The sequence below is a fragment of the Lepisma saccharinum genome, chromosome 1 (genome assembly GCF_977018435.1).
Source record: "Lepisma saccharinum chromosome 1, izLepSacc3.1, whole genome shotgun sequence".
Classification (NCBI taxonomy): Eukaryota; Metazoa; Arthropoda; class Insecta; order Zygentoma; family Lepismatidae; genus Lepisma; species Lepisma saccharinum.
Genome location: NC_139229.1, coordinates 101,627,794 through 101,653,068, shown reverse-complemented (window position 1 = coordinate 101,653,068; position 25,275 = coordinate 101,627,794). Strand labels below are relative to the sequence as shown.

The window sequence follows — 25,275 nt, the reverse complement described above, 5'->3', positions numbered from 1 at the left end:
CAAGGGTCTCGGGTTCGAATCCCGCTCGGGCTTTGTTGTTTGTGAATGTCCATTCATCAATTTCATCATTTCATCACTCATCTCCATCTTCGCAAATTAGCCAAGAGGCACAAAACGCGAAGTAAAATAAACTAAATCAATCAATCAATCAATTGATGACTGTAGTTGAGGGGATAGGCTCCTCCTATTCCCCCTATTTACATTATATCGTTTCACGCTCACAAAAAATCCCTGTTTGTAGACAAATATCACTGCTGTTGGCAACACTAGGCGGTGATCGGAAGTCGTGCGCCGCGAAAATCGACCTTAAGTTGCATTGCCGCCGTACGGGAGTTCGTAGCCGATCCTAGACCGTCAAGAGGGGAAACGAAACGGAGAGGGGAAGTTTGTGTGTGTGTACTCGCAAAGCGTGACACAGTCAGTCACTCTGCTTCGAACAGAACGACCTATAGGTGCGCGCCGGTGCTGTTGCGATAAGTGGTTGCGTGTGACGTGTCGTCGTCCCAACATTCTTACGCGGAAACTGGGAAAAACCCCATCAAGACCTCCTGAGGAACAGGACAATCCACAGCTGTGTAGTTTAATCCAACAAGTGGTTTAGAACCCTTCTTTTTCCTGTATCTGAACAGCTGATAGTGACCGGTTCTTGTTGGGCGTTTGACAACGTGGATCTTCAGGTGTTCATGGATGTTCGCTAAAGAAAATATGAAAGTGTTGTGATTTCCTTAACGTCAAACGACGACTGGTGTACTGACGTGTCTGTACATATTTAAACACGTACGTCATGTTTATGATCCTAACAGATTATGTCTGTATAGTGTAATGAAGAGGTGATTTGTGTGTCGTGTGTTAGTACAGTTTTCCTAGAAGTGTGCGTGTTCTTTTTTTTTAGTGAGGAGTGGAACGTCAAGCAATATGAAGTTGATGGACCTTAGTTTGCCGATTTTAATAATAATCAGTCTTGGGCCTATATATTCTCAAGGTAAGATTTTTCTGTAACATTTTTCACTTTTTTTTTTTAATGTACTTTTTGTTATATACCATTGCTTTCCTGTCACTTTTAAGTAATCGCGACGATAAAGATGAATGATAGATAAAATTGGACACACTCAAAGAAAACCCATGCCTAAATTCGAACTCCGCTGCTTCGGTGACATGATCACATGAAATAACTTGTGAGAGTTTTAATGTTCGCGGTTGTTACCTTAATTCGATTTGACCACGATTGTGAACAAGGCAACCAACCACCAGCTGGCCAAAACGTAAAAATCGAACCACTAGCTGTGCAAAGACCTGCCGGCATAACTGACCAATCAAATGTTATGTTTTGTTATGCTAAGGTTGTATTCTTCCGTGTCAAGTAAAGAGTTGACTGAATAACTATTGTACAGTCAACGGGAAAAATATCCAACGCTTGACACGTTCTATTAATGGAATTATAATTTCACATACAAAAATATATATTCACATGAGACTTGTTAGCTTTCGCTAGATCGGAAAGCCTTATTCGTTCATTATTAAATAAAATAAAGTATAATATCGACTGTTTGAGCTAAAAATTATATTTCTCAACAATTCAACGTAAGTTTTTTTACAATATTACATCATGATTCACACTTTTTACTTTTTCTTAACTCGCACAACCAAAAGGGGGAAAAAAAGAGATAGTAATCACATTTAGAGTCCTCAAGATGTACACACACAGGCAAGCTGTGACATCTGATATCATCAGAAATAGGTTAAAATGTTGAAGAAAATAATCACATGCCAAGCTACACAGAGATTATAGAATCTATTTGTCCAACGGGAGAGGACGGACGTGTCATGTTATTTTTATTCTTTTCTGTATTGTGTGCTTATTGACATTTAAAAATGTTTATTCATAATCATCACATTCTGGAAAACAGTGTGAATGAAAGTGGTGATGGATAATTCGCCTATTATTATTTTTGCCGGTGTGTGTACTGTTTATGTATTTTTTCTTAGTACACCATTAAAGGGCCTTGGTAACTTTAAGATACAGAATAGTTTGTTGCTGAAGGGAAGCTAAGTGAAACCTTTTAAGGCACTTGAACCTTAGGCAATTTCCGGTTCTATTCTTCGCCCGGCATCGATACACGTGTTCAAACGGTCTAATCCCGCCCTCGTCAACGAAGGTTCCTGTGTCAAGTCCCTAGGCATGGCTGTTTGTTTGCGGGTGTACATTCATCAATTTCATTATTGATCCCCGTTGTGGCGATTAACTTGCAAAAGCAGAAAAGCTACGAGACTGCTAGAGCTCGGATAAGGTTTTCGAAAGTTCCCGCTTGGATGTCCAGAGTTGTGAAAACTGGTCGGGAGTTGCTTGAAAGAAATACCACAGTGGTCGACCGGAGACCGACCACCCGTCTCTCAGCGAAGAAGCTTGGCCGTTTGAAAGGAGTCTTGCTTGATTCATATTCCACGTAAAAATCCATTCGTGCAACTCGCCGATACATATCATAAACTACATCAGCTAGAAATATGCGTAACTTTTCAGTTTACTTTTCAAGTCCACTTTATGCACAGATAGGCTAATCGGGTTGAACTTAAAGTTTAAAGTAGGACCTGAATCACTATGTGCCTCCACCGGGCATCCAACCCGGAATCACTTGATTACAAGGCGAGGACATTACCACTAGGCACGCAAAATTTAATCAGAAGGGGTGCAAATTGTTTATTCTAATTGGTCTGTCAGCGGGTGTAGTATCTTGCGTTTGCCGGTCTCACCACCAAACGTTCCTGGTTTGAGTCCCCGGGCTTGGGCGTTTCGTTACGAGCGCCCCATCATCAATTTCATCCTCATAGTCGTGTTTGGCCAAAAGTGACAAGAGACATTCTTCTGCTTGAAAGCGGGTTAGCAGAAGAAAATATCGCGAGTACCCAATGTATATTCATGGCTTACAACAGATCCGAAATCAAGACTTGTAAATTCCTATGTTCCTAACCGATAGACCACCGACGAACGATTCAAGTAGTTATCCAGCGCAGCGGACCTTGAGTCATGTACGCGTTGCGTAATCATATGACTATGAGTATATCTGTGAGATTATATAAGATCGTACACACTGGAACAAAGGAAAAAATAATCGCGCTCTTAATTAACAAAAAATAAATAAGTTTACCATAATATGACTTGCGAGCTTGCAAAGAAAACACTGTGTTACAGAACTTATTTACACAGGCTACCACAATTTGTGTTTCTATTTTCTGTTAATGTTTTTCAGCCTTCCTGTAGTAATTCAGACGACGAGAAACATTATGCCTTTTCCGGCATTCGAACGTAGAGCCTCTGGCTTCGTACCCCTCTGCATTTACCACGGTGAGTGGCAGTGGTGGTTAGGTTTGTACATGAATGAATTAACGCATATCCTGACTAGGAATCGAACCGTGAACCTTCATTGATGAGATCATGAGTTGAGCACTGGACCCTCTCCATCACCTAGATCTGGCGTAAGTTTCTTCTGACCGCTTCCCTACTAAAAACAATCCAATGTTGACGCACAAACTTGCACTCAGCAGACGGCAAACTTGTCCAATCCTGAAAATATATTTTCATCATGTTTATTTTATGTCGTCGTCGTCGAAAGATGTTTAAGCTGACATTGTCCTGATTTGTTCTCTCGTTCCTTACGACTCTAGACCCCTCGTTACATAGAACAATGCTAATGGACATGGGTCATAGGCGTACTCGGAAAGTTTTCAGGGGAGACGGGGTTCTGATGCTGAGAATGCATTTTGAATGTCATCATATGCATAGAACTGTGAAGTTCAATAACTACATATATTGTCCTATTTGCTCTAAGGAAATTGTCCCAAGGGAGTTCTGACCCCCCATAAACCCCTCCTTCAGATCTTGTATAAACGTAATGATGGATAATTTACCCACTGTTACATTTTCCAGCGGCGGGACAGTGAAATTTAGGCACTAGCAGGAACAACGTGGCAAAAAATTTAAATATGTTATGTAGACCAGCCTATAACTAATGCATATACTGTAAACGGAGATACAAACAATCTGTAAATAACCTTATGGTTTGGCCCACACAAATGTACTATGTATGCATTTTAGAGAAAAATGCAGTCTCGTCCAGGGCTCGAACCCGGGTCTCAGGAACACAGTTAGCATAGCAATATCAGGAAGTGCCAAGGACCCGGGTTCGAGCCCTGGACGAGCCTAAATTTATCGTTGAGATTTCTATACATTCTGTGAATATTTAGCCTCAAGAATAAGTAAAAAATATGATTTCAGATTGCACTGCAGGGAAGACTCAATTGACATAGGGTTATTTTCGAGTATAGTAGACATAAAATTTTTAATCACCCTTTGATCTGGCAGCAGTGGTTATAATATCGCTAAAAAAAACGCACAAGAATCGCGGAAAGTATAACGATGTCGTCCTGTTTGCCAACAGTCTGCGGTTTGCAACATCGTTTTCAATTTCACAGCTGCTGGGTTTGATTCCCGATGGAGGCATCGATCTAGTGGTCTGCGATTACTCTGCGACTTCCAGTTGGTTTGCCAGAGAACTATTTTTTCATAAAGGCACGGCAGGTAATAAAGAGGGTTGTCGAATGTAATAACCGTGTGAGGTTTTTGTCTGCTCTCGTACTCCACACGCTCCATTTGCTTTGTTTTTGATACTTGTAGTCGCGACCATGAGGATGAGTGACATGAAGTGCTCCCCTGTGCTTTGCACCACGCCGTGAAGGCGTATAGGGGGTGCGGAGTTGGGGGTCCACACTTTCTTGATCACGGCCGAAGGTGGGGGTGATGTGATCAGCACCACGCCCTGGCCTTTATCAGCCCCCCAGTTTCTTCCAGGTACCCACTTTTTGCGACGCTGGGTGGGCGCCGGTTCTTCCCCGGCGGGGATCGAACCCGAGTATCTCGCATGGTAGTCAGAAGATATGGTGAAATTGAACACTGACAAAGAACACAGATATTCGAACCCTGGCCCCCTGGCGTCGTAGCACGCTCTACTAACTACTCTTGCAGAGGTCGGCTGAGACACATTAGCGTCAGGATGTGAACCCAAAGATAGTCAAATCATGTGAGGGACTGAGGGTAATGCACTTTTTCGTAGTACCGAATCAGAATTTTATGTAGTTCGTGCGAAAGAGATTTTCACTGTCCCATCGACCGCCTGACAACCCACGCACACCAATCAGTTTTTTTTTGTTTTTTGCCCTCTTTGCTCTGTCAGTTAAATGCGCACGGAACGACTCGTTCATAAAACACCTGTAACAGCACCACACATTATCACCAATTCTTCCACTATCACTAAGCGCATGCGCAAGTTATACTAAAAAGGTATTGCCTCTACAGTAACGCCGTACTGTTACTGTGTCGTACAAAAATTGCATCTAAGCCGACCTTAGATGCCCGCCTGGGCATGAGTGTTCTTTGTGACTGTTCCTTCATCAATTCGTCATTCATCCTCATCTTCGTCATTAGCCAAAAGTGGCAGAAAAGCGAAGTAAAAATAAATTACATCAATCAATAAGGGAATCTAACTATGTACACAAGTCACCTTTGTGTTCCCTGTAGTGCTTGCTTTCCCTGTGTAAAGTCCAGCGCAGATAATTCTGCCGTGCAATGCGCGACAGAACTAAAGAAGCAGTGTTGCTAATGGAGCAGATAGAAAAATCGCTGCGGTGCGCCGATGCACAGCTGTTACGTACAACAATAAAATTAGAGAAATCAGGTCTATCTAACGTTGAGTTTTAAACGTCATGCATTATACCAGGACTAGGATTAATATGTACTAACAAGTGACTATGTATGTAGCTACATACATATGGACTAAAAATTCGCAAAATATGAACTAACACATAAGTAAAATTACCAAAAATGCTGCAAAGAAGACTTCTTCATACGATTCCTTATTTGAGTGATTTCAAACAAAATAAAAAAATATATATATTATTTTTCATTGCATTAATGCACTGGTGGCGTTCTAACTTTTCACTCCCAAAACCCGTATACACTGGTATGGAACTGCAACGGCAGATAATAACATGCCAACGTGTTAAACCGCTACAATTGCACCATAACACTCCTCCTGAAGCAGTATTATTATTTCCTCTCTGAGATCGGCGACAGTCGGTTGCCTTTGTTGTACATTTACAAAGGATGCCGGCTTCCACAACAATAACAAGTACATATACTGCCACTAGACGATAAGCTGCGCGGCTTTTTCTTTTGTTATGAACCAGGGCCGGCGCTAGTCATTTTGCCTCCCTGGGAGGTGGCGGCAGATGCCGCTCTATTTCGACCCCCCCGGTCATTACGCAGCAACGGAAAATTGAAAATCAATATATTCCTAACTAAAACATCAAAATATAAAATAAATAATGAGACTTCTTATGCTATTTCAATACTATTCAGCGCAAAAGAATATCTCGCTCGATCACAGTTTTCAATAGGCTTATTTTTTTCTTCTCTTCAAATTTTGCCGCTCTGGGCGATGGGACGGTTCGCCCTCCCCTTCCGCCGGCCCTGCTATGAACTTGGTCACCCATCAAAGCATGGCAATTTTAACACAGAAAACAATATGTATCGCATTAAGCAGCAAAAATGACAGCCTCCTCTATGCAATATCTACAAGAACACGTGCCGGAGCCAGAGTTGAAATGATGTTGGAGCCACATAATTTATTTATTTTGAATAATTCCAAAATTATGAAATATGAACAATTTGTTGCTGCTGTTCGCTGCTCTCTTGCCAAAATGCTTTATTGGGATGCTAACACCATGACTGGCTTCCTCCTTCATGAACTCGTGCACGTTGCTTAGAATTTCCCGAGCTTGGCTATGCAAGGTTTTTGATTTCAACTTCGACAGAACTGGAGGCATTATGGAATTTAACGTTCATCAGCAAACACACACTTTTACATAAACACACGCAATACACGCACACAACGTCAAACCGGTCAAATACTTAGTATAAAATAAAAATATGGTGCTTCCAATCCAACAAAACTCACCGCCACTTTACCTGCTTTCCCCTTCCGTGACAGAAATAGTGCTTCATTATTACAGTTGGCAACACTAGTTACTAGCTAGCCAATGAACATGCACTGCATAAAAGAAGCAACGACTACGCCGTGCTATATTGCCACATTGCCGTCCCTGCTGACCGGTGGGAACCGCGAGCTGGAGCGCTGTTCAATTGTTTTCAATGAAGTTTGCGCGAGTGTGTCCAGGAATGGAATGACAATATGGCAACAATAGCGAAGGTTTTCGAGCAGGGTAGAACACGTGATGCTAAGAGAGAGGGAGACGAAACGAAAATACGTTTCTACGCAACGGCAAATTTACGTGTGTGGCACTCTAAGTTAACATGCACAAGGTCCACCCCGATACCTTAGTGGTAAGGTTGTCGCCTTTTAATTAATGGGTGTCTGGTTCGATACCCGGTGGGCGTTCGGGCAGGGTGCGAAACCATTGAAGATTGGTGGGAGGGAGAAAGATCTTAATTTAGATACTCGCCCCCCATATATACTATATATAAATTTATTAAATGTAAAAAAAATACTAAATAATTAAAACCACATTATTATTATTGTTAAAATTATTGAATACATATATAAATACTTTTTTTACTTTTATATATATCAGGTATCTAAACGCAGCAAACTAATTCCTTTACTAACTGATTAAAGATTTCAATAAATTACGAAATAATTGAAGTGGTTTTATTATGTATAATTTTTTATTTACTTTTTGCTTTATGTTAATATAAATCAATTAGATTTCATAGTTATTATTGTTTTGCATTCTTGTTTTACTTTTATTGTGCGTATTGATGTAGATTTGTTAATGATCTCTGCAGAGAGAGAAAGCATTCAACACTCACAACCAGACTACTTTAGTGTGGTTTACTTAGTAAAGTATATTTGAAATCAAAAGTAATTGCTTATATTTTGTTTGATATAACTAAAACTCTCCCCCCGGAATTTTTTGGTGGGAGGAATTTTTGATGCTAAGATTGTTGAGGGGGGGAAATCCCCCCTGTCCCCCCAGGATTTCGCACCCTGCGCTTCGGGTACCATTTTAAACTGTAGGTCGAAGTTACGAATAGCCTGTTTGTGGATAACATGTTCATATAAGTTTAAAGCACAACAGCCGATCTTCGCGGTGGAGTGGTTATCATAGCGCTTTAGGATGCTAGGATTCCCGCGTTCGAATCCTCGGCCTGGGTGTTCTTTGTGAGTGGCCCTTCGTCAATTACCTCGTATCATCAGCCATCCTCATCGTCGCGTTTAGCCAAAAGTGGCAGAAAAGCGACGCTAAATAACAAGAATCAAATTAATTGTTCTCAGTGAAAGCGAAAATAATATCGGGTGACTCGTTTGAGATGTCAGAAAAGTAAACCTTTATACACAAGAGGTTAATGTACGTACCCGTGAGCACTTTGTTGTAATATAAGCACAAAGGATGGAACTTTTGAATGAGTGGAGGTTTACTGACTTCAGCTGCGTGGCGGCAGTAGCATGCAATAATACTCGAGAATTTCGCATACCATACGACATACTGTGTGCGATGTTGTGACGTGATCACCACCTTTGTTACCATGCACATTAACGCCGCCATGTGGCTGAAGTCTGTAAACCTACACTCATTCGAAACTTACATCCTTTCTGCTTATATTACAATAAGCTGCTCGGAGATACATACATTAACCTCTTGTGTATAAAGGTTTACTTTTCTGATGTATCAAACGGATCATCAAAATTTTAAAGTGGCAAACGTCGTCGCCTTGTAATCAAGAGGTTCCAGGTTCGGCGGTACCCGGTTGCTCGGATCTCACTTTAAACTGTAGATCCAGTCCCGATTAGCCATCTGAAACGTTTAAATAAGTGCATCAAGATCACTGCATGTACATTACACAGAACTCCTCAAATCGTTGACTGTACACTTCGAAATGCAATAATGAATCCAGTTTCGAACCACACCTCCAAAGTTGTCCCGCGGTCGTTTTCACACCTCGAGCCTCGTAGCCGTGGTTCCACGTTAATGCAAACACCACTTCAAATTTATTCTCCTGGAGAAGAGTGAATTGTAACGCCCCGATACGCTGAAACACATGGTGAGATTATGCTGTTCAACGATTGTTTTGTACGTGTGTTCATGTGCAATGGATCTGCATAGAAAGCGGTAGAGGCTGCTTCAATCCCAATTTGTACGTTCCTTTCGTGTTAGAGCCTAGGTTTCACGTCCAAAATTCGAAGCCGTAACTGAGGAGCATGAACCAAAGCGTGTAAGCGAATTCTGCCGGTCGGGTTGTCTCTAGCGACCGAACGGAATTTACAAGCCAATTAAGGGTTGGCCCAAATTTGGCGCTTTTGAGGTGCAAATAGTAGCATAGTGAGTTTGCATTTAAATATATATTTGGGCAGCCCGGCGTCCTCACGGTTCTTACCCCCCATTTCTTCTTTAACGGTTCGATCAGTATTACAAGGATTATTTATATTATACATTATACAGGGTGTTCCACATAAAACCACCTGGAATGAACGATACATATGGTACGTACCGGTTTTATGGCCAGGCCATTGATAAAACGTGATTAGTAGAAATAATAACAATAATAATTATTACCACGGTTATATTTGTTATTTTACAATAGTCATTAATGTCATTATTATTTAAACTAGGAGCTGCAATTAGGGCGTCTGACCTTGTCTCCGCATAAAGCGGCTCCGGGGCTTACCTACCACCAGTCTCAAATCAGTGAGTACCTGGGGCAACCGGGGGGGGGGGGGGTAAAGCCGACCAGAGTGTGGTGCTGATCACCAGGGCTCGGATTTTTAGGTGCTAAAAATCAGAAAAATATTTATTTTTTATGTGCTCAAAATATGGAAAATATTTGCATTTTTGTGTGCTAAAAATGACAATTTCTGCTTAAAACAGCTCTCTCTACTCACGAGATGAAATTATAATGTTTTGGTGAATAATGGTGAATTACAATACACCACCACAACTGTCATCATTAAATTGTCCATCACAATGGACTGACGATTGTCCTGAAACAGTGCCTTATACTGCGAAAATGTTCGTTCCACGTCACACGAAGTCAACTTCGCATACTTAAGTCATGATATTTCACTCACACCTAAATATCCAATATTTTGTTCCTGTTCACCGTCCAATACATTTGAAATTTAAGATTTCTGGGAAATCTTAAAAAAAATAAGAAAATTTAAGTGGATATGAAATCTTATGTAAAATTTCTGTGACAAAACATGCATTTTATGCATTTATGAGCGAATATTAAGAAATATGTATTTACATAAATAAACGAAAATGTGTTTTTATGTGAAATAAAATTTGGTATATAGGCTCCAGTTACCGTGATCGGAATTTGTAACTCACTCACGAGGTCATATCTACTTGCAGCAAAAATATTTATTTACCTAACAATCCGAGCCCTACTGATCACATCACCTCCCAAAACGGCCGATATTGAGAATGTGAATCCCCTGAAATGTGCCTTCATGGCACGGTGCTATATGCACAGGGAACTTTACCTTTTCATTATTATAAACTAATGACGATAGCCCATTTTTATTTAATTTTTAAAATATTATTAGTAGCTATTATTATTATATAAATAGGGAAGCCTTGCTATTAGATCCACCAGATGAGTGAATATCTAGCACAAGTGTTTTCCTTTTTTTTTTTTACGTCATACATTGATTTTTTCCCGATGTAATGCTCGTTTGCTTCGGTTATTCCGTTCGAATGCTAACTAAATAAACTTTACTTCTTTTATTAATAAATATGCCAATTTCCAGGAGGGGTCCCCTCTCCCGACGGCGTATTTACAAACCCTATAGTACTACAGAACCTCCAACGATATTTGGCTACTGATTGGCTGCCATTCCGGAAGTTCATGAAGCGTTCCCTCAGGTTAACGCTAGATGGCAGGGTTCAAATTAACAGTGTAGATTTCAGATATCCATCCAACAAGATAAGAAACCCATTTACACTAAGGTTCATTTTTTAGCAAGATTATTTAAATTAATGTTTTAGAAGACCGAAATCAGAACTCTTCTTGAAGTGAATGATTTTTCTATTTAAAGTCACATCAGCGCAAACATTGTAACTACCAATGACTGTTGAGAAAATGATGTATATCCAACGTATAGCATTTTAAACATTATATTTTATTATATAAACGTATATTTAACATAATTTTGACAATCTGTTTACAAACTTTATTACTATATAATCACAAGTTTTATTTTTCCATACTTTAGCTGTAAATGAAGAAGCAAGGAACAATGGACACGGAACATAAACACTTCCGCTGCACACAGCCAATAAGAAAGCGTTATATACCTCTGGTTCTGCAGCACTATAAGGTTTGTAAATACGCCTCCCGACGTCCATGATTCTATTGTGATATTGCAATATTTCCTAGCACCCAGCATAATGCGATGTACGTTTACATGGTGCATCGGAAACATTTGAACTCGACTGTACATATTACGAACCGCTGCTAAGTACACTTTTATTGCTCTATCGAATGATACCACGCAGGATGTTTGAGGTGTTTCCTTATCCATCTCGAGCGATAAGATAAGCTGTTTGTAAAGACCGTTTACAGCCCCACCCATGTTGAAACTGGGATCTCGAAAAGGTCGTTCGCTGTAAGAAAAAGGGTTTGCACAAGCAAAGTTTGCCAAGTCATATGAATTTCCACCGCAGTTGGTGATATTTTGTGCAATTTTCTGCTTTGCACGATATACTAAGGTTCGAGTACTCACTCCTCGCCTTTGAATGGCGTTCCTTCATCTATATGCAATCACTTTCGAGACATGCATATTTTGCTTTTGACGGAAACAAAAAGTGTGAAATAACACCCTGTAATGTTACGTTTCTCATGTTTTTGAAATTGTAACATGTTTTCTTACCGTGCTTTGTCGCGAAATGAACTGCAAAATTCGAAATAAACACTTAAACACGAAATTTAGATACAGTATACTTTCTGAAGTCTGAATTATCGTGCGAGTTGTAAAAAATGTGAGAATCAAAAATTGATTCTACGCAGGAAATATAATGCTGTAACTACTTAACTAGTATATTATTACTTTTGTGAAATAAGTATAGTTTTTTAAAATTAAATTTAGGATTATATTCACAATTTTATATACCGCTTTTGATGCTGAAATATGCCCAGTTTTTGTACAGAATTCTCGATCTTTTATATACCATAAAGGTGTGACCTACTAATCACGATAATAATCTTCGCCACAATCAGTCAAAATAGATAAGCTCCGTACAAAAAGTTAAAGTTTAACCGGAGGTTTAACATTGGCCATTTAGATTGTTAGGATACTATAAACCTTTCCGAGCAGGCCTCATCTCCAGGAAGCTATCAACTCGTGGCAAGCCACGGCACCTAACGACCTGTTGGGTAAGATGAGTCAAGGCAAGGGTACTATAAACCTTTTCCTGCTCCCCCCCAAAATAAGCAATAGTTAGGCATACTTCGATGAACTAACCGATCTCTATGCACTTACCGTTATAAACCCATTTAGATTGTTAGAAGTGAATGCACGTCTTTAGTATATACTTCTTTAGTTGCACAAAAGCGAGATATGGTGGATAAATACAGTGCAGTGAAAGGAATATGTGTGACAGGGCAGAATCGAACCTAGGACAAGAAGTCTGTGATTGTTGTTTATTTCTTAGAAGTTTGCGTAACCTTAAATCTGCAAGGTTTACTGGGGTGTGCCCTATCATTAGCTTTACAACAGTGCTGCTCACTGGTGGCACAAAAGCGCAACGTTAGCGAAAAGCAACCCAGATGTAACTTTTGAGTTATCAAGTATTTGTCTTTCGCACAGGCATTGCTCTCTTCCGGTTTGCCCCACCCACCTTTCCTAATTATGCATCTTTTGTGCTGAACTGTCTTCAGAACTAAAAAGAGCCGTTTTTGAGTTGGTGCTGCTTCAAAGTTAGTTTCTTTCTGTCTTTGTGGTGATTCAGCGTGTTGAAGCAAGAACTGAATCATGGCGGAACGAGGAAAAAGCAAATACAAGCAAAGTAGATGCAAGAATGAATCCACGCAGTCTGCTTCTTAACCTTTGAACTTTCTTTTTACCGACAGTGTTGCGGCACTGCAACAGAGATGCGCAATTGTTGGCACATAGAGGCCGCCTCTCTTTGTTTTCCGTCGGGCTCAGCTTTGGTTCGAAGTATCCAGACCATTGTTGAACCTTACAGCGGCGTTACAGAGAGAATTTTCGGATTTCACGTTCTATTGTTGCTTCTTTCTCAAACCGTATTCCGCGTATAAGTTGGGACAAGTTGAAACAAGTCTTTTCGAATACTGAAATATGTGCTTTAGACGTTGTATTCATGTTAGTTCTATGTCGCTTTTTTATCTCTTGTGTTAATCGCGACCATGAACTGATGAAAGGCATGTCGGGAGAAACATCCACCGCGTCACGGATGGCGGCAAATTATTTGAAGTATTTACCTTATTAGTTTTACGTGTCTTTCATGCTTCTTGGATTAATCGCGACGATGAGGATGAATGATGGACTTATAAGTGATGGGGCAAACCCAATGATGATAATTTTGAATTTAAATAGCATCTTCCAGTTTGTTTGTTACTATTTGGTTGTTTTAACTTTGCACTTTCAGCGGCTCTGTTAACAGCGACGATGAATGATGATAGGTGAAATAAGCACAGCGAAACAACCGCACTGTACCCAGGATTCGAACTTGGATCTTTCTAGACCAAGTGAACAGCTCAGTATGTACTCCTTGCTGTTTGCAATGTAGCTAGGATCAGCACAAGTCTTATGTATATCCGTCAGCGTGTGAACCCTGTCCCGAGTTTTTCCCTCGGATATTTCAGACAAATGCTGGGATTATACCTGTAATACTGGCACGGATACTTTCTTCTATTTTATTCCCCTTCTTGCAATATTGTTATTAATAACGGCGATGATAGACATAACTACTTTCCCATCTGCTTTCCCACGTGAGATTCCCCATACGGAAGCAGCATGTGTTTTGAGGATAAACCGAGGTGAGGGTTCACCTTAACTTCCAGACGGTTATTTTGATGAAGCAGCACGTCTAGGGGAGATTTCAGACCGGAGTGACACGCGACAAGACACGTGGAAACCGATCATCATTAATAAATGCAACCTACCGAAGCTACACGACAATCTGCACGTGTCGCTCGGACTTGGGCGTTCTCGCAGTACAGTGTATCTTGTCGCTTCGGTCTGTTGTCCGCCCATGCCCTATGAATGTTTTGCTTTAGGTTGAAAGGGCTCTTGTCGTTTGCTGCCTCGGTGTCGCCTGTCTGTGTGGTCCGAAAGTTCACCAATCAAACGCAGACTTACGCTGCGGTGTGAAACTTTCCATGTTGATTGGTTTGTTCCCAAGCGACACGAGCCCTATCTAATATGTAGAAAAGCATTCACGACACGATGCACACTATTGAGGAAACTGTACAGTCGCAGCGCTCGTGTCGCTTCGGTCTGTAAGCTCCGTTGTCATTTTTCGTGTCTACTCATGCACAACCTAAACTTAGGGTCTTTATATGATGGGGACGTTTATGGCTGTAGCAGCAAATGGGTTGTAGGTTTGAATCCCCGGACTTTGTGAACGCTCCTTCAGCAAGTTCATCATATCATCCCCATCATCACGATCAGCCATCAGCCAGGAATTCCACGTTGAGAATGTCCTCATAAGAAACCAGTTACTATAGGTCTTTTCCACTCTTACGGCGGCCGGTCCTAGTTCAGGCAAGGGAAGTGGGGAGAGGGGATTACGCCGCAGACCAACCAGTCAACAGCAGTGGCGCCAAAAGACACGACGCGGCAGGAAGAAGTACTACGTGAACCTCGTTCTACTGGCTGCTGCGTTTTCTATCGCGCTGGATTGGTCGCTACCCCGCTTCCCACTTTCCTTGCCAGCATTAGGATCGGCCGCCGTAACAGTAGAAAATACCTTTAGTAACTGAAGTGCAAGATGTTGCTGATTGATTTTTACGTGGCTTTTCTGCCACTTTTGGATAATTGCGAAGATGGGTTTGAGTGATGTTATGGTGAAACTCTCTCTCTCTCTCTCTCTCTCTCTCTCTCTCTCTCTCTCTCTCCTCCCCTCTCTCCCTCCATAGTAAAGTAGAAAGTAAAGTCTTTCCCTTTTTCTCTTTCTTTCCCCTCTCTCTCATCTTCTCCTCTCTTCTCGTCTCTCTTTCTCTCTCTCTCTTTCGGGAAGGGGGTCCTCTCTGTTTCTCTTTCTATCTTCTATCCCCTTCTCTCTCTCTCTGGGAAGAGAAAAGAGAACCTCCCCCACCCCCTCTCTCTGGAGAGGGAGAGAAAGAGAGAGACCAGAGGAAAGAAGAAAAGAGAGAGGGACATAGAAAAGGGAAATAATCTCTCTTTCTCTGTCTCTCTCTCTCTGAGGAGGAGAAGAAGAAAGAAAGAGAGAGAGAGAGAGAGAGAGAGAGAGAGTGGACGCTCACAAACACCCATGCCCAAGCCGGGATTGCAACCCGGGATCTCTGGCGTCTTAGCGCAATGTGCTAAACACTCCACCACGGGGCACGATGTTGCATCCTTTTAGCTTAAACAGCATTTCAAGATTCGAATAAACGTGGGAAGGGTGCTTTCAGAAAACGCCGAACAGGAGTTATATTGTTCGTTCGGCACACAGAGAAATCTGTTGACGCAGCATTCCTTTGAATTCGCCCAACGCTGGCGGTGTCGAAAACGTTTCCCTTTAAGCGTGACGCAATGATGACGTAGCGGCCTCGACGAGAAAATCCCTTGTCCTTTTCTTCACGTAGTCAATTTATGGGTAGCTTTTTTTTCTCAAAATATGCGACAAAATGAAACTCGACGTTTCGTCCTTGACTTCGGAATGACCGTATGCTGTTTAGGACTTCAAAGGGTGGCCAGAATATGCCGGCAGTTCCCAGTAGGCCCGCGAGGAAAGAACTGTAAATCTGGAAGGGGGGCGGGGGCGTGGACGGGGAAATTCCCGAAAGAACTAGAGAGAAATGGAAAGCTGATGCGAGTCATGATTGCATGAATATTGAAGCGTCCCTCCCGACTTGTCCTATATACGTATGTATATATATAGGGCGTTTCAGAAATGTTGTGACCCAGTTTCATTGCAGTCGTCATACACAGATCCTCAACGAAATCACGTGTTCGATTCCCAGTGGAAGCACAGTGGTTCGGAATCCATTTTAAATTGTAGGTCCAGTATCGGTTATCCTTTTTTGTCATAAAGTGGACCAAAAACAGACAGAAGTCATTGACAATGGAATGCCGCAAAAATTTTTAAATTTACAGTTCGAGTCCTGGTCAGGATATGACAGGTCAATTGTCCCTTTATCTGTTTCATGCATTGTGATCTTCATCGTTAGCGTAGGATCACCAACCGTCTTGGTGGAGTGCTTAGCACAACCACGATGCCAGCGGTCCCGGGTTCGAATTTCGGCCAAGGCATGGGTGTTATTTGTCACTCATCCTAATCTTCACAATTAGTCAAAAGTGGCGGAGGCATCCCCGATAACGAAGTGGTAACGCCGCTTCCGATACCCGGTGGAGGTACACACAAAACATCTAAACTCATTTCCATCGTCGCGATTAACGTAAAGAGAAATAAAAATGGGCGTCAAGTAACAAGAACGTCAATATAAGCTATTTTTCGCTGCGAACAGCCCCTTGAGGGCCACAGACCTCCGTGGCGGAGTGGTTATTACACCGCACCATGACGCAGAGGTCCCGGGTTCGAAACCATGGACATGTGTGTTCCTTGTGAGTGTCCCTTCGTCATATGATCACTTATTCATCCTAGAGATTAGCCAAAGGGACAGCAAATCAAAGTAAAGTAAACGAAGTGAATCAATCAAACCTTTGAAGATGAAGATATGCCAAGTGGTTTTTCAAAACGTGCCAGTGCCACGTCGGATTGAACGTCACCAGAGCTGCTAATTTTCAAGTATCTGATTCTCCAAACGGTGCTGGGCTGTCATGGTGAACCAATGACGTACGCAGGATTTTTCATTCTGGAGGGGCTGGAATTGCAAAGTTGGATAGTGCATAGCTGCTTTCTAGATGAACAGTGTATACAAGAAGATATTTCATATACGAGGGTTGTTCGGAAATAACGTGTTTCTTTTATACCCAAACTGAAGTTACTTTCCGAATGACCCTCGTATTTAGAAATTCCTATTCTCAAAAATTGCAATCGGGGGCAATTTTTAGGAGAGTTTGTATTTCTTTTTCTTTCAGAGAGAGGGAGAGAGAGAGAGAGAGAGAGAGAGAGAGAGAGAGAGAGAGAGAGAGAGAGAGAGAGAAATGGAAGAAAAAGAGAGAACTTATTTCTTTACATCTTCCTTTCTTTTTTTCTCCAATGATAGAAAGAAAGAGAGAGAGAGAGAGAGAGACGGAAATAATGCTCGCTCTCTTTCTTTTCTTCTTTCTCTCACTTTCCCTGTCATTCTTTCTATCTTAGTCTTTCTCTGAAAGAGAGAAGAGATATTACCACCATAACTTTTCAAGAGTTCTTAGCTGCTTTTATTTGAAAATTATTTTCTCAATTTCGGTTGGGGCTGTAACCCCATCGCCGGCCCCTTTGTGTACGCCAATGCCTAGCTCCAAAACCATTAGCGCTAACCACTCGTCTACGCCGGCGATCCCGAAAAATTTGAATATGCTGTTAATAATTTAACTCGGTTTTCTCTTTGTGACGAAACTCGCACCTGCAAAAGTTCAAGAATTTGACACCACGTCTTCCTGTGCACGCCACGCCACTGCTCTGATTGTTCTGAGCGGTCGTCAAATGCAAGGTGGAGCCCAGAACATGAAGGGTTGGGCCGAGAAGGACGTAAACAATCTTCCCCGAACAATGGAGTCAAACATCAGCTTCCTTCAAGGAGAACGCTAAATAACTGGGTCTTTCATTGACGGGATGCTTTTGCAGAATGAAGCGTGGTGTTGTTGCGTCAGACTGAACAACGCGTCACTGTGCGAAAGTGAAGGATTTGATCAGTCAAATCTGTTACCTTACAAGTAAGTCTCTCTTTTTGCAGTGACGGGAGTAACAATATCCTGTAAGGTTTCACTGAAGGTTTACTGTTACTTTTAGACCTTTTGAAGAGGGTTTGCTTCTGTGGAGAAAAGCAGTGCGCGCTGCTGCAAACGGCTGGTAACTGCCCTCTCGAGTTTCTACTTATGCAGGCACTTGTTTTCGTTCCCTGGCTCCAAATATTCCCGGGATAGAGTGTAGGCTGTGAGGTTTCAAGTCTACTTTACGCACAGAAAGGCTAATTGGAACTGGACCTACAGTTTAATGTGGGATCCGAACCACCGTGTGCCTCCACCGGATATCGAACCCAGGACCCCTTGATTACAAGGCGACGACGATACCACTGCGCCATCGGGGAGGCCTAGAGTGTAGGCATTAGGGTGTTTAGGGTAAACCTTTTAAATTGTTTTACCCGTCGGGGGGGGGGGGGACTCGCTCCCTTCCATTCTCATGCTCTTTTGCCAACCTGCATGGCGGAGTGGATAGCACAGCGAGCTACGACACCGGTGAATCCCGCATGGGTGTTCTTTGTGAGTGCCCCTTCATCACTCATCCTCAGCAAAGTAAAATAAACTAAATCAGTCAACCAATCGTTCTCATCGTTGCGATTAACTGAAAGAGGCAGAAAAATCGACGGAAAATAAAGAAAATGCAAGTAGAGAGAAACCGGGTTGTCCTTCTACCTCTATTTCAGAGCACGTGGATAGTTCGATTCAACATTTCTCCTCTAAAGGTTCATGATTCGAGTCCCGGCCAAGGTATGGGTGTTCTATTGCTCTTGTTTCATCTAATCATCATTCATTATCGTCAGAACTAACCGATAAAAGCCAGAGAAGAAAATTTTATAGTATGAATATGAAATGCAATACGTTGAGGGACACTTGACGATGGTTATACATTCAAAAAATTACGGGAATATAGAATCATGTGTTTGCAAAGAAAGATGCTTCACTTTTGGAGGGGGGATGTCTCATCGCACGTAAATCAAACACCTCTTTGGTCAAGCGCCGTAAACCACTTGACGACACAAGCGCAGAATGCTTTCGTGGTTAGTTCTTCTAGCAACTAAAGCATTTACCCTGACGTCAGAAATATAACTTGACCGGAAAGGTGTTTGCCAGACCACTTCTGTAGCCAGGAAGGGAGAAATACTATTTCTTGCACTTCCACTGGGAACATCCGCGATGGGCAAGAGCCAACTGTGATATAAGGTGGTCCGAAGTTCTCTAAAAGATCAGTCTATCATGAAATATTACCGAAAGGACCAACCTTTTGACAGATATTGCCGGCAATATATTTGCCTCGATCCACAAGTTGCAGCAGACGAAGACACACGACTCTGTTATCAAGCCTCTAAAAGTCACGAAGAAATTCCGTTATTTCCAAGAGTCGAAATGCATTACGTATGCATGTGTTGTCATGGAAGGCACAGCTTCCAGTAACAGTGGTTCCATCTGTTGGTGATGTCTTTTATGGTTCATTGTTTTTTCCGTTGTTTTTATCTTACAATCTTGCTACCCAAGGAAGAGTTTCTGCAAGATTCGAGGATTCGGTGCGTTCGGATAATGGTAGTAATAAGTAAAGATGCACATTCTAAACACTCAACATATACGCATCATTGTCGTGTGTGTGGGTCCAGGCGCCAGAGTTTCGTTAGCCAGAAACAAAGTGAGTGAATGTTGTTGCATTTATCTTCGGGTGCTCTGGGAAAGCTCGACGACGATTTCAAGCAAAAGAAAGAGAGAGAAGGTTTCTTCCTCCCTTCCTCACTTACTCTCTCGTTCACTCTATCCCTCTTTCACTAAATTTCTCTCCCAGAGAGAAATATACACATAACTCTCTCCCCGTCTGTTTATCTTTCTCCTCCACTGGTTTTCTATCTCCCCTCTTTTTATTTCTCCCCCTTTCTATTTTCTCTCTCTATATATCTTCCTGCCCTTTCTTTTCTTCCCTCCTCTACTTTTCCTCTTCTACTTGTCTCCCTTCTTTATTTATCTCTCTCATGACGGAGAGATAATTCCTTCTCTATCACTCTTTCCTAAACCTCTCTCTCTCAGCTTTCTTTCTTTCCCTCTGTCAAAGAGAAGAGAGATATAGAGAAAGAAAAATATATAGTCCTTCTACCTCTCCCTCCTCCAGAGAGGCCGAGAGGGGAAGGAAACGTGAGGGAAGAAAGATAAGGAAAGGAGAGAGGTTTTTTCTTCTCTTCTCTTTCCTTTTCTCTTTGAGAGGAAAGAAGAATTTTATTTTCTCTTTCTTTCTCACGGCTCGAATTTACTCTCTCTCTCTCTCTCTCTCTCTCTCTCTCTCTCTCTCTCTCTCTCTCTCTTTCTCTTTCTCTTCATCTTCTCTTTATTCTTGAGAAAAAGAACAAGGGAAAGAAAGAAGGAAGGTGGGATAAATACTCACACACTCTCTCTCTTTCTTAGAGAAGGAAGGAGAAATTTTATTATTTCTTGTTTTTCTTTCTCCCCTCTATTTTATATCCCCCAATATTATCTCTCCCCCTCTTTCTCTCTCACCCCTCTCTTTCTCAGTCTCCCTTGGCCAGTGAGATATAGGGAGAGAGAGACTGTCTGTCTATGATACACAACTTTTCGCTCTCTCTTCAAAGAACTATTTGCTTTCACACCGATATGTCACTTAAAAAACTACCAGTGAAATGCAACCTTTCATATCACAAAAGCATGACACTTTGCGTTTTTCCATAACGGGAACGCAAGTGAAATGTGACGTTATTTGTACCCTGGAACGAACTCTATAGCGGTCCGATAAACATAGCCAATGGGAAACACATTAAACCTCGTACAACCGGTCGTTTGTTCAACTTTTGTCCGCCCACACTCCCCCCCCCCCCGATTTTTAATATTTAAAAGAAACGCCAAGAAAAAATCAATAAACCGCGGTTTCTGGGGCAGATTTGGTTGTGTGGTATTGAAAATTTGATATCGTCGGCTGACCAGTATCGAATTTCCATAGGTTTCTTATTGCAGGAAACTCATATGTGCAGTACTGGCTTGCGTACACACTGACACAGGTTGCTAGAAGCCTGGAAACACTGCTGTTTCTTTCATGAACTTGTTATTCGTTTCGAACTTCATTCTTTCATTATGTTCGTTGTCGATTCTGTCGGTCCTTCACTCAGAGTTACTCCAGTTATTTTCGCAACGTTTCAGCCAACTGCGCGAGTCTACTTACCGAAGCTATAGCTGCATTCTGGCTAAAGCGTGAACAAAAGGCTGAGCGATTGGTGCTGAAACGAGATGACGTCAGAGACTCGATAGCATCTACGCCATGCGATTGGACGCTTAGAGGGTTGCAACTCGCTTTCAAGTTGCAAATGCAGAACAGCCAGGCCTCTTCCGAAAGTAACCAGACTCTATCAACAATATTTGTACATCCGAATTTCGTTACTTTATAAAGGCTCACATGAGTGCATATATTTTGTGCCAACAATTTGTCATGTGAGGTATAAAAATACACGGGCTACATGGGGAGAGACCCCTCTCCCAATTATCCTGAAAAATAATGTTAATTATCGATCCGACTGTGCATATATTAATGAACTGGGCCTGACCAGTGTTTCTGAATTCACCTGGAGTGCTGGGTGTATATACAGGGTGTTTCAAAAGTTACCAACCCTAATTCGATCGCTTGATAACAGGAGAGATAATTTACACCTGGTTTTCGTGTAATGAAGCCTCGTCTATTCATTTGACTACAAAATCACAAGTGTAGAGAGTGAGTTCAATAACTGGTAGTGAATTGTGACGTTCGAGTAATACATTTTAGTACTATTATTGAATGTTTTATGGAGCGTTATCCAAGGTCAGTTTCCCTTCTTATTAGATTGGTTTAATTATTGTAACCGGTCTAGAAAACAGATAACAGCGACAATGAGATTATACACTGACCATACAACACCCAATGAACAATGACGTTTAGTTAGTTTTTATCAGAAACACAACTGTAAAAAGCTGTTGTAGAAAATAACTTTTCAACAAGAACTAAGAGAATGAAATACCAGGTTCGTTGCAATGTTTACATGTCCCGTCTTTCCATTTGTCAGATGCAAATATATCCTGTTTTTTTTTTTTAATTACAACACTGAAATGGGTATCCCCTTCTACGCAATAATCTAGTTGGGAAACATTTCAATCATCCGTCTCCCCATTTCAGAACAGATGGATTGTATAGATTCCGATAAGAACGCGTGTAATGATTCTTTCCCACTTGCATTCTAGGAGAGCCGAATTGAATACTTGACAAGTCATGTATGGGAGGTTCACAATAGAATATTTTTGTTCCGTACACCATGCTAAGATGCTTCAACAAAAGAATGAATATTGATGCGTCATGAAAAAAGAATAGAAATAATAAAAGAGGTTACTGACATCTAAGAAACAAGTAACCAGGAAGATAAGAAATAAAAGTTGAAAGTGCTGCCATCTCGTAGTGCGCTTTTAAGCTTTAGTTTCTTTTTTTTAACAGACATAGGGGTGGTAGAGTTAAAAGAGAGGGGAATTAGAATTTATATACACTCTTCCTCCCCTCGGATTGTGTACAAATGAGAGCAAAGTTCCTGTTTTGTCGTGTGTGCATAAATTTACGTTGTGATAAGATTAGAACTGCTGTTTGTGACCCTGCGGTATTGGAAAGGGCAACTGGCATGTTTGGTTTAATCGTACGAGTTGTCACGTCTTCATTTTCTTCCTGGAGCCCATCCTATCTCGATATTTAGGTCTTTTTTATGCCCCAACGGAAGCCTGAAAGTAATGCGAATCTTGAACAGAAAAATGTTCCGAAAAGTATTGAAAGCAGTTGCATGGAACTAACACTGGAAGATTACAGTAAACGTTGGCAAGGTGAGTGCATTGAACTAGCAAACAAAGTGGGATGTCTAAACATCTGGCAGATTGCACCTAGTGTGTATTCAGAGGGAGTGAAATAGCGACAGCTTGTTGCTGATGGTTCATGAGTCATTATATATTCATGATGATGTGTAATTTAGAGATGAATGTTGCCAGAAAAGATAGATGTCACTACTTGCCTCTAAACCGTTGTTTCATTTGTTTTCTGTGTGTTTCGACAATGTTTCGTGTTCCACTGCTGTATTTTCATATTATTTAGCGTTGCTTTTTTCCACTTTCGGCTAAACGCAACGTTAGTATGGCACTCGCTAATGTTTTGAGCCAATAAAAATAAAACATATTTTTATGTAATGTTGTATTATGTTCCCATTGTTTTGAACAGTCTTCATTGAAAGCACACATTTCTAACTGAAGAAGGAAGCAAGTTAGCTCCGAACCAGACCAGAACGTCATACTTTCATATTTTATCATGTAATTTGCAGAATAAATGGTTCCATCGGCGAGTTTTCATATGTTTATTATTATTATTTTATAACGATTTCTGTTCTTCATTATATTATATCACTGATAGACTTACTAATTAATTAATTTTATACCAACAGCTTGTACCTGTTCAAAAGATCCTAGCAACAACACCTCATGACTTTTACCCCTTTTAGAATGAGTCATGAAAGTCAACATCTGCTATAGTAATTCCTTACCCTAAATTAAAATTTATATTACAAATACAGGCAAATTGATGTTCTGTATTAAGTTTTGCAGAACATCAAAAGTCAAAACATATTTACATGACAATGATGTAAAAATAGAATATCTGGCAAACCTATTCATGTAGCTCTTACAGCACTTTCGATTAATTTTTTTTTTCTCGCAAAGGACTCGTTTCTCTATTCTCTTCCCAATTCCATGAAAAATCAAATGTAATATTGGCTGGCTGGGTTGGGGAGTGAGTGGGCGTGTTTTTAGTGTTGTCGTGCCTAAGTGTGGATATAGACATGACAAACAGTCTCAGTCGCTTGGGATACAGAGATTACCGAAATTGAACCGCTATGAATGCTTGAACATCAAGCAAGAGTCCCAGATTCGAGTCCTGCTTTAAGCACATTTGACAGTGGTCCGTCCGTGCCTCACTTTAAACCACATGTCCAGTCCCGAAGCGTGACCGAACTTTAGATTATGGAGACGGGACTTTTTCATCGTAATTCCTCATTGCATGCTGCTAATGTGTGAAATCCCATAATCCCTACAATAGTAATCTCGCATAATATGCAGTCTAGGTAAGCAATGGATAACATAGTGAATGTAACAGTCACAAATTTTTTACTCCTGACCATTTTTTTAGTGTAAATATGAAGTTCATGTCATAAATCACATTTTTCCTCCGGGTGCGCAGAAGTTAAATTTGTAGAAACATTCTGAAAACCATTGCGCAGTGTGGTCCTGGTGAGAGTAACGCCACAAACACAATTTTGAATCACAACAACGTTACGGGATAACTATTTCACCCGGAAAACTTAAAAGTTGCAAATCAGAAAATTGTGCACATTATTCCTTGGTCACCCTTTAGGCATGACGTCAAAACTATCTTTCCCATGTGTGCTAAAATGCATATAAGCCTTTCATAAATGCATGGAAATATGGTTACCTCATATTAGTTGTTCAGCATACTTTCAAGAGGAGAGAGAAAGAGGGGAGGGGGGATTTGAAAAATGGCAACTCCAAAGGAAAGTTTCTGTTAACGTAGACCACGAAAGTAATGCCGCAAGGAAAACCACTTCATGATTATTTAAACAGCCAGCATCGGTTACGAGGAACGGGGAGCACCAGTGGTTGCCCTATGAGGAGATTCCCTTTGGATGCCCCAATTGAAACACTCCGTGCTTCCAGTTGTGTCGTGTTTTTGTTAAATTAGCCCCGGCCTCTATGACTAGCACGGAAGGAAGCTCGTTCATTCCTAGCTCTCGGGACCGAGTTTTGAGGAAACGCCATTACGGGAAGCTTTGAAAATAGTGTTTCCCAGAAACGTCCCTCTGATATGTATATATGGTAATCTGCATCGCAACTTGTAGAACCGACCAGTGGACTCTTGTTGGCTCGATGCCAGGGCTTCATTGGTGGGCGTGAGGGCTATTTCTCAAATGTCTGCCACCTATTTTTTCTCTCTGTGCTAAATACTTTTTTTAAGTGGTGTTTGAAAAAATCCAAAAGGGGGATTTCGTTAACTATTTTTGAATCATCATTACACACACACACACACACACACACACACACACACACGCACGCACCCACCCACCCCCACCCACACAGA

At 41.3% G+C, this 25,275-nt stretch overlaps 1 protein-coding gene across 1 annotated transcript in view; it reads left to right on the top strand.

Moving 5' to 3' along the window:
• The first annotated feature begins 373 nt into the window (after nt 1-373).
• The window catches only part of shg (DE-cadherin), a 169,686-nt gene continuing 144,784 nt past the window's right edge, over nt 374-25,275 (top strand). The window contains exon 1 of the mRNA XM_083135396.1: nt 374-982. Coding sequence (XP_082991522.1) covers nt 916-982 — 67 coding nt within the window. The 5' untranslated portion in view covers nt 374-915. The remainder of the gene's footprint in view (nt 983-25,275) is intronic.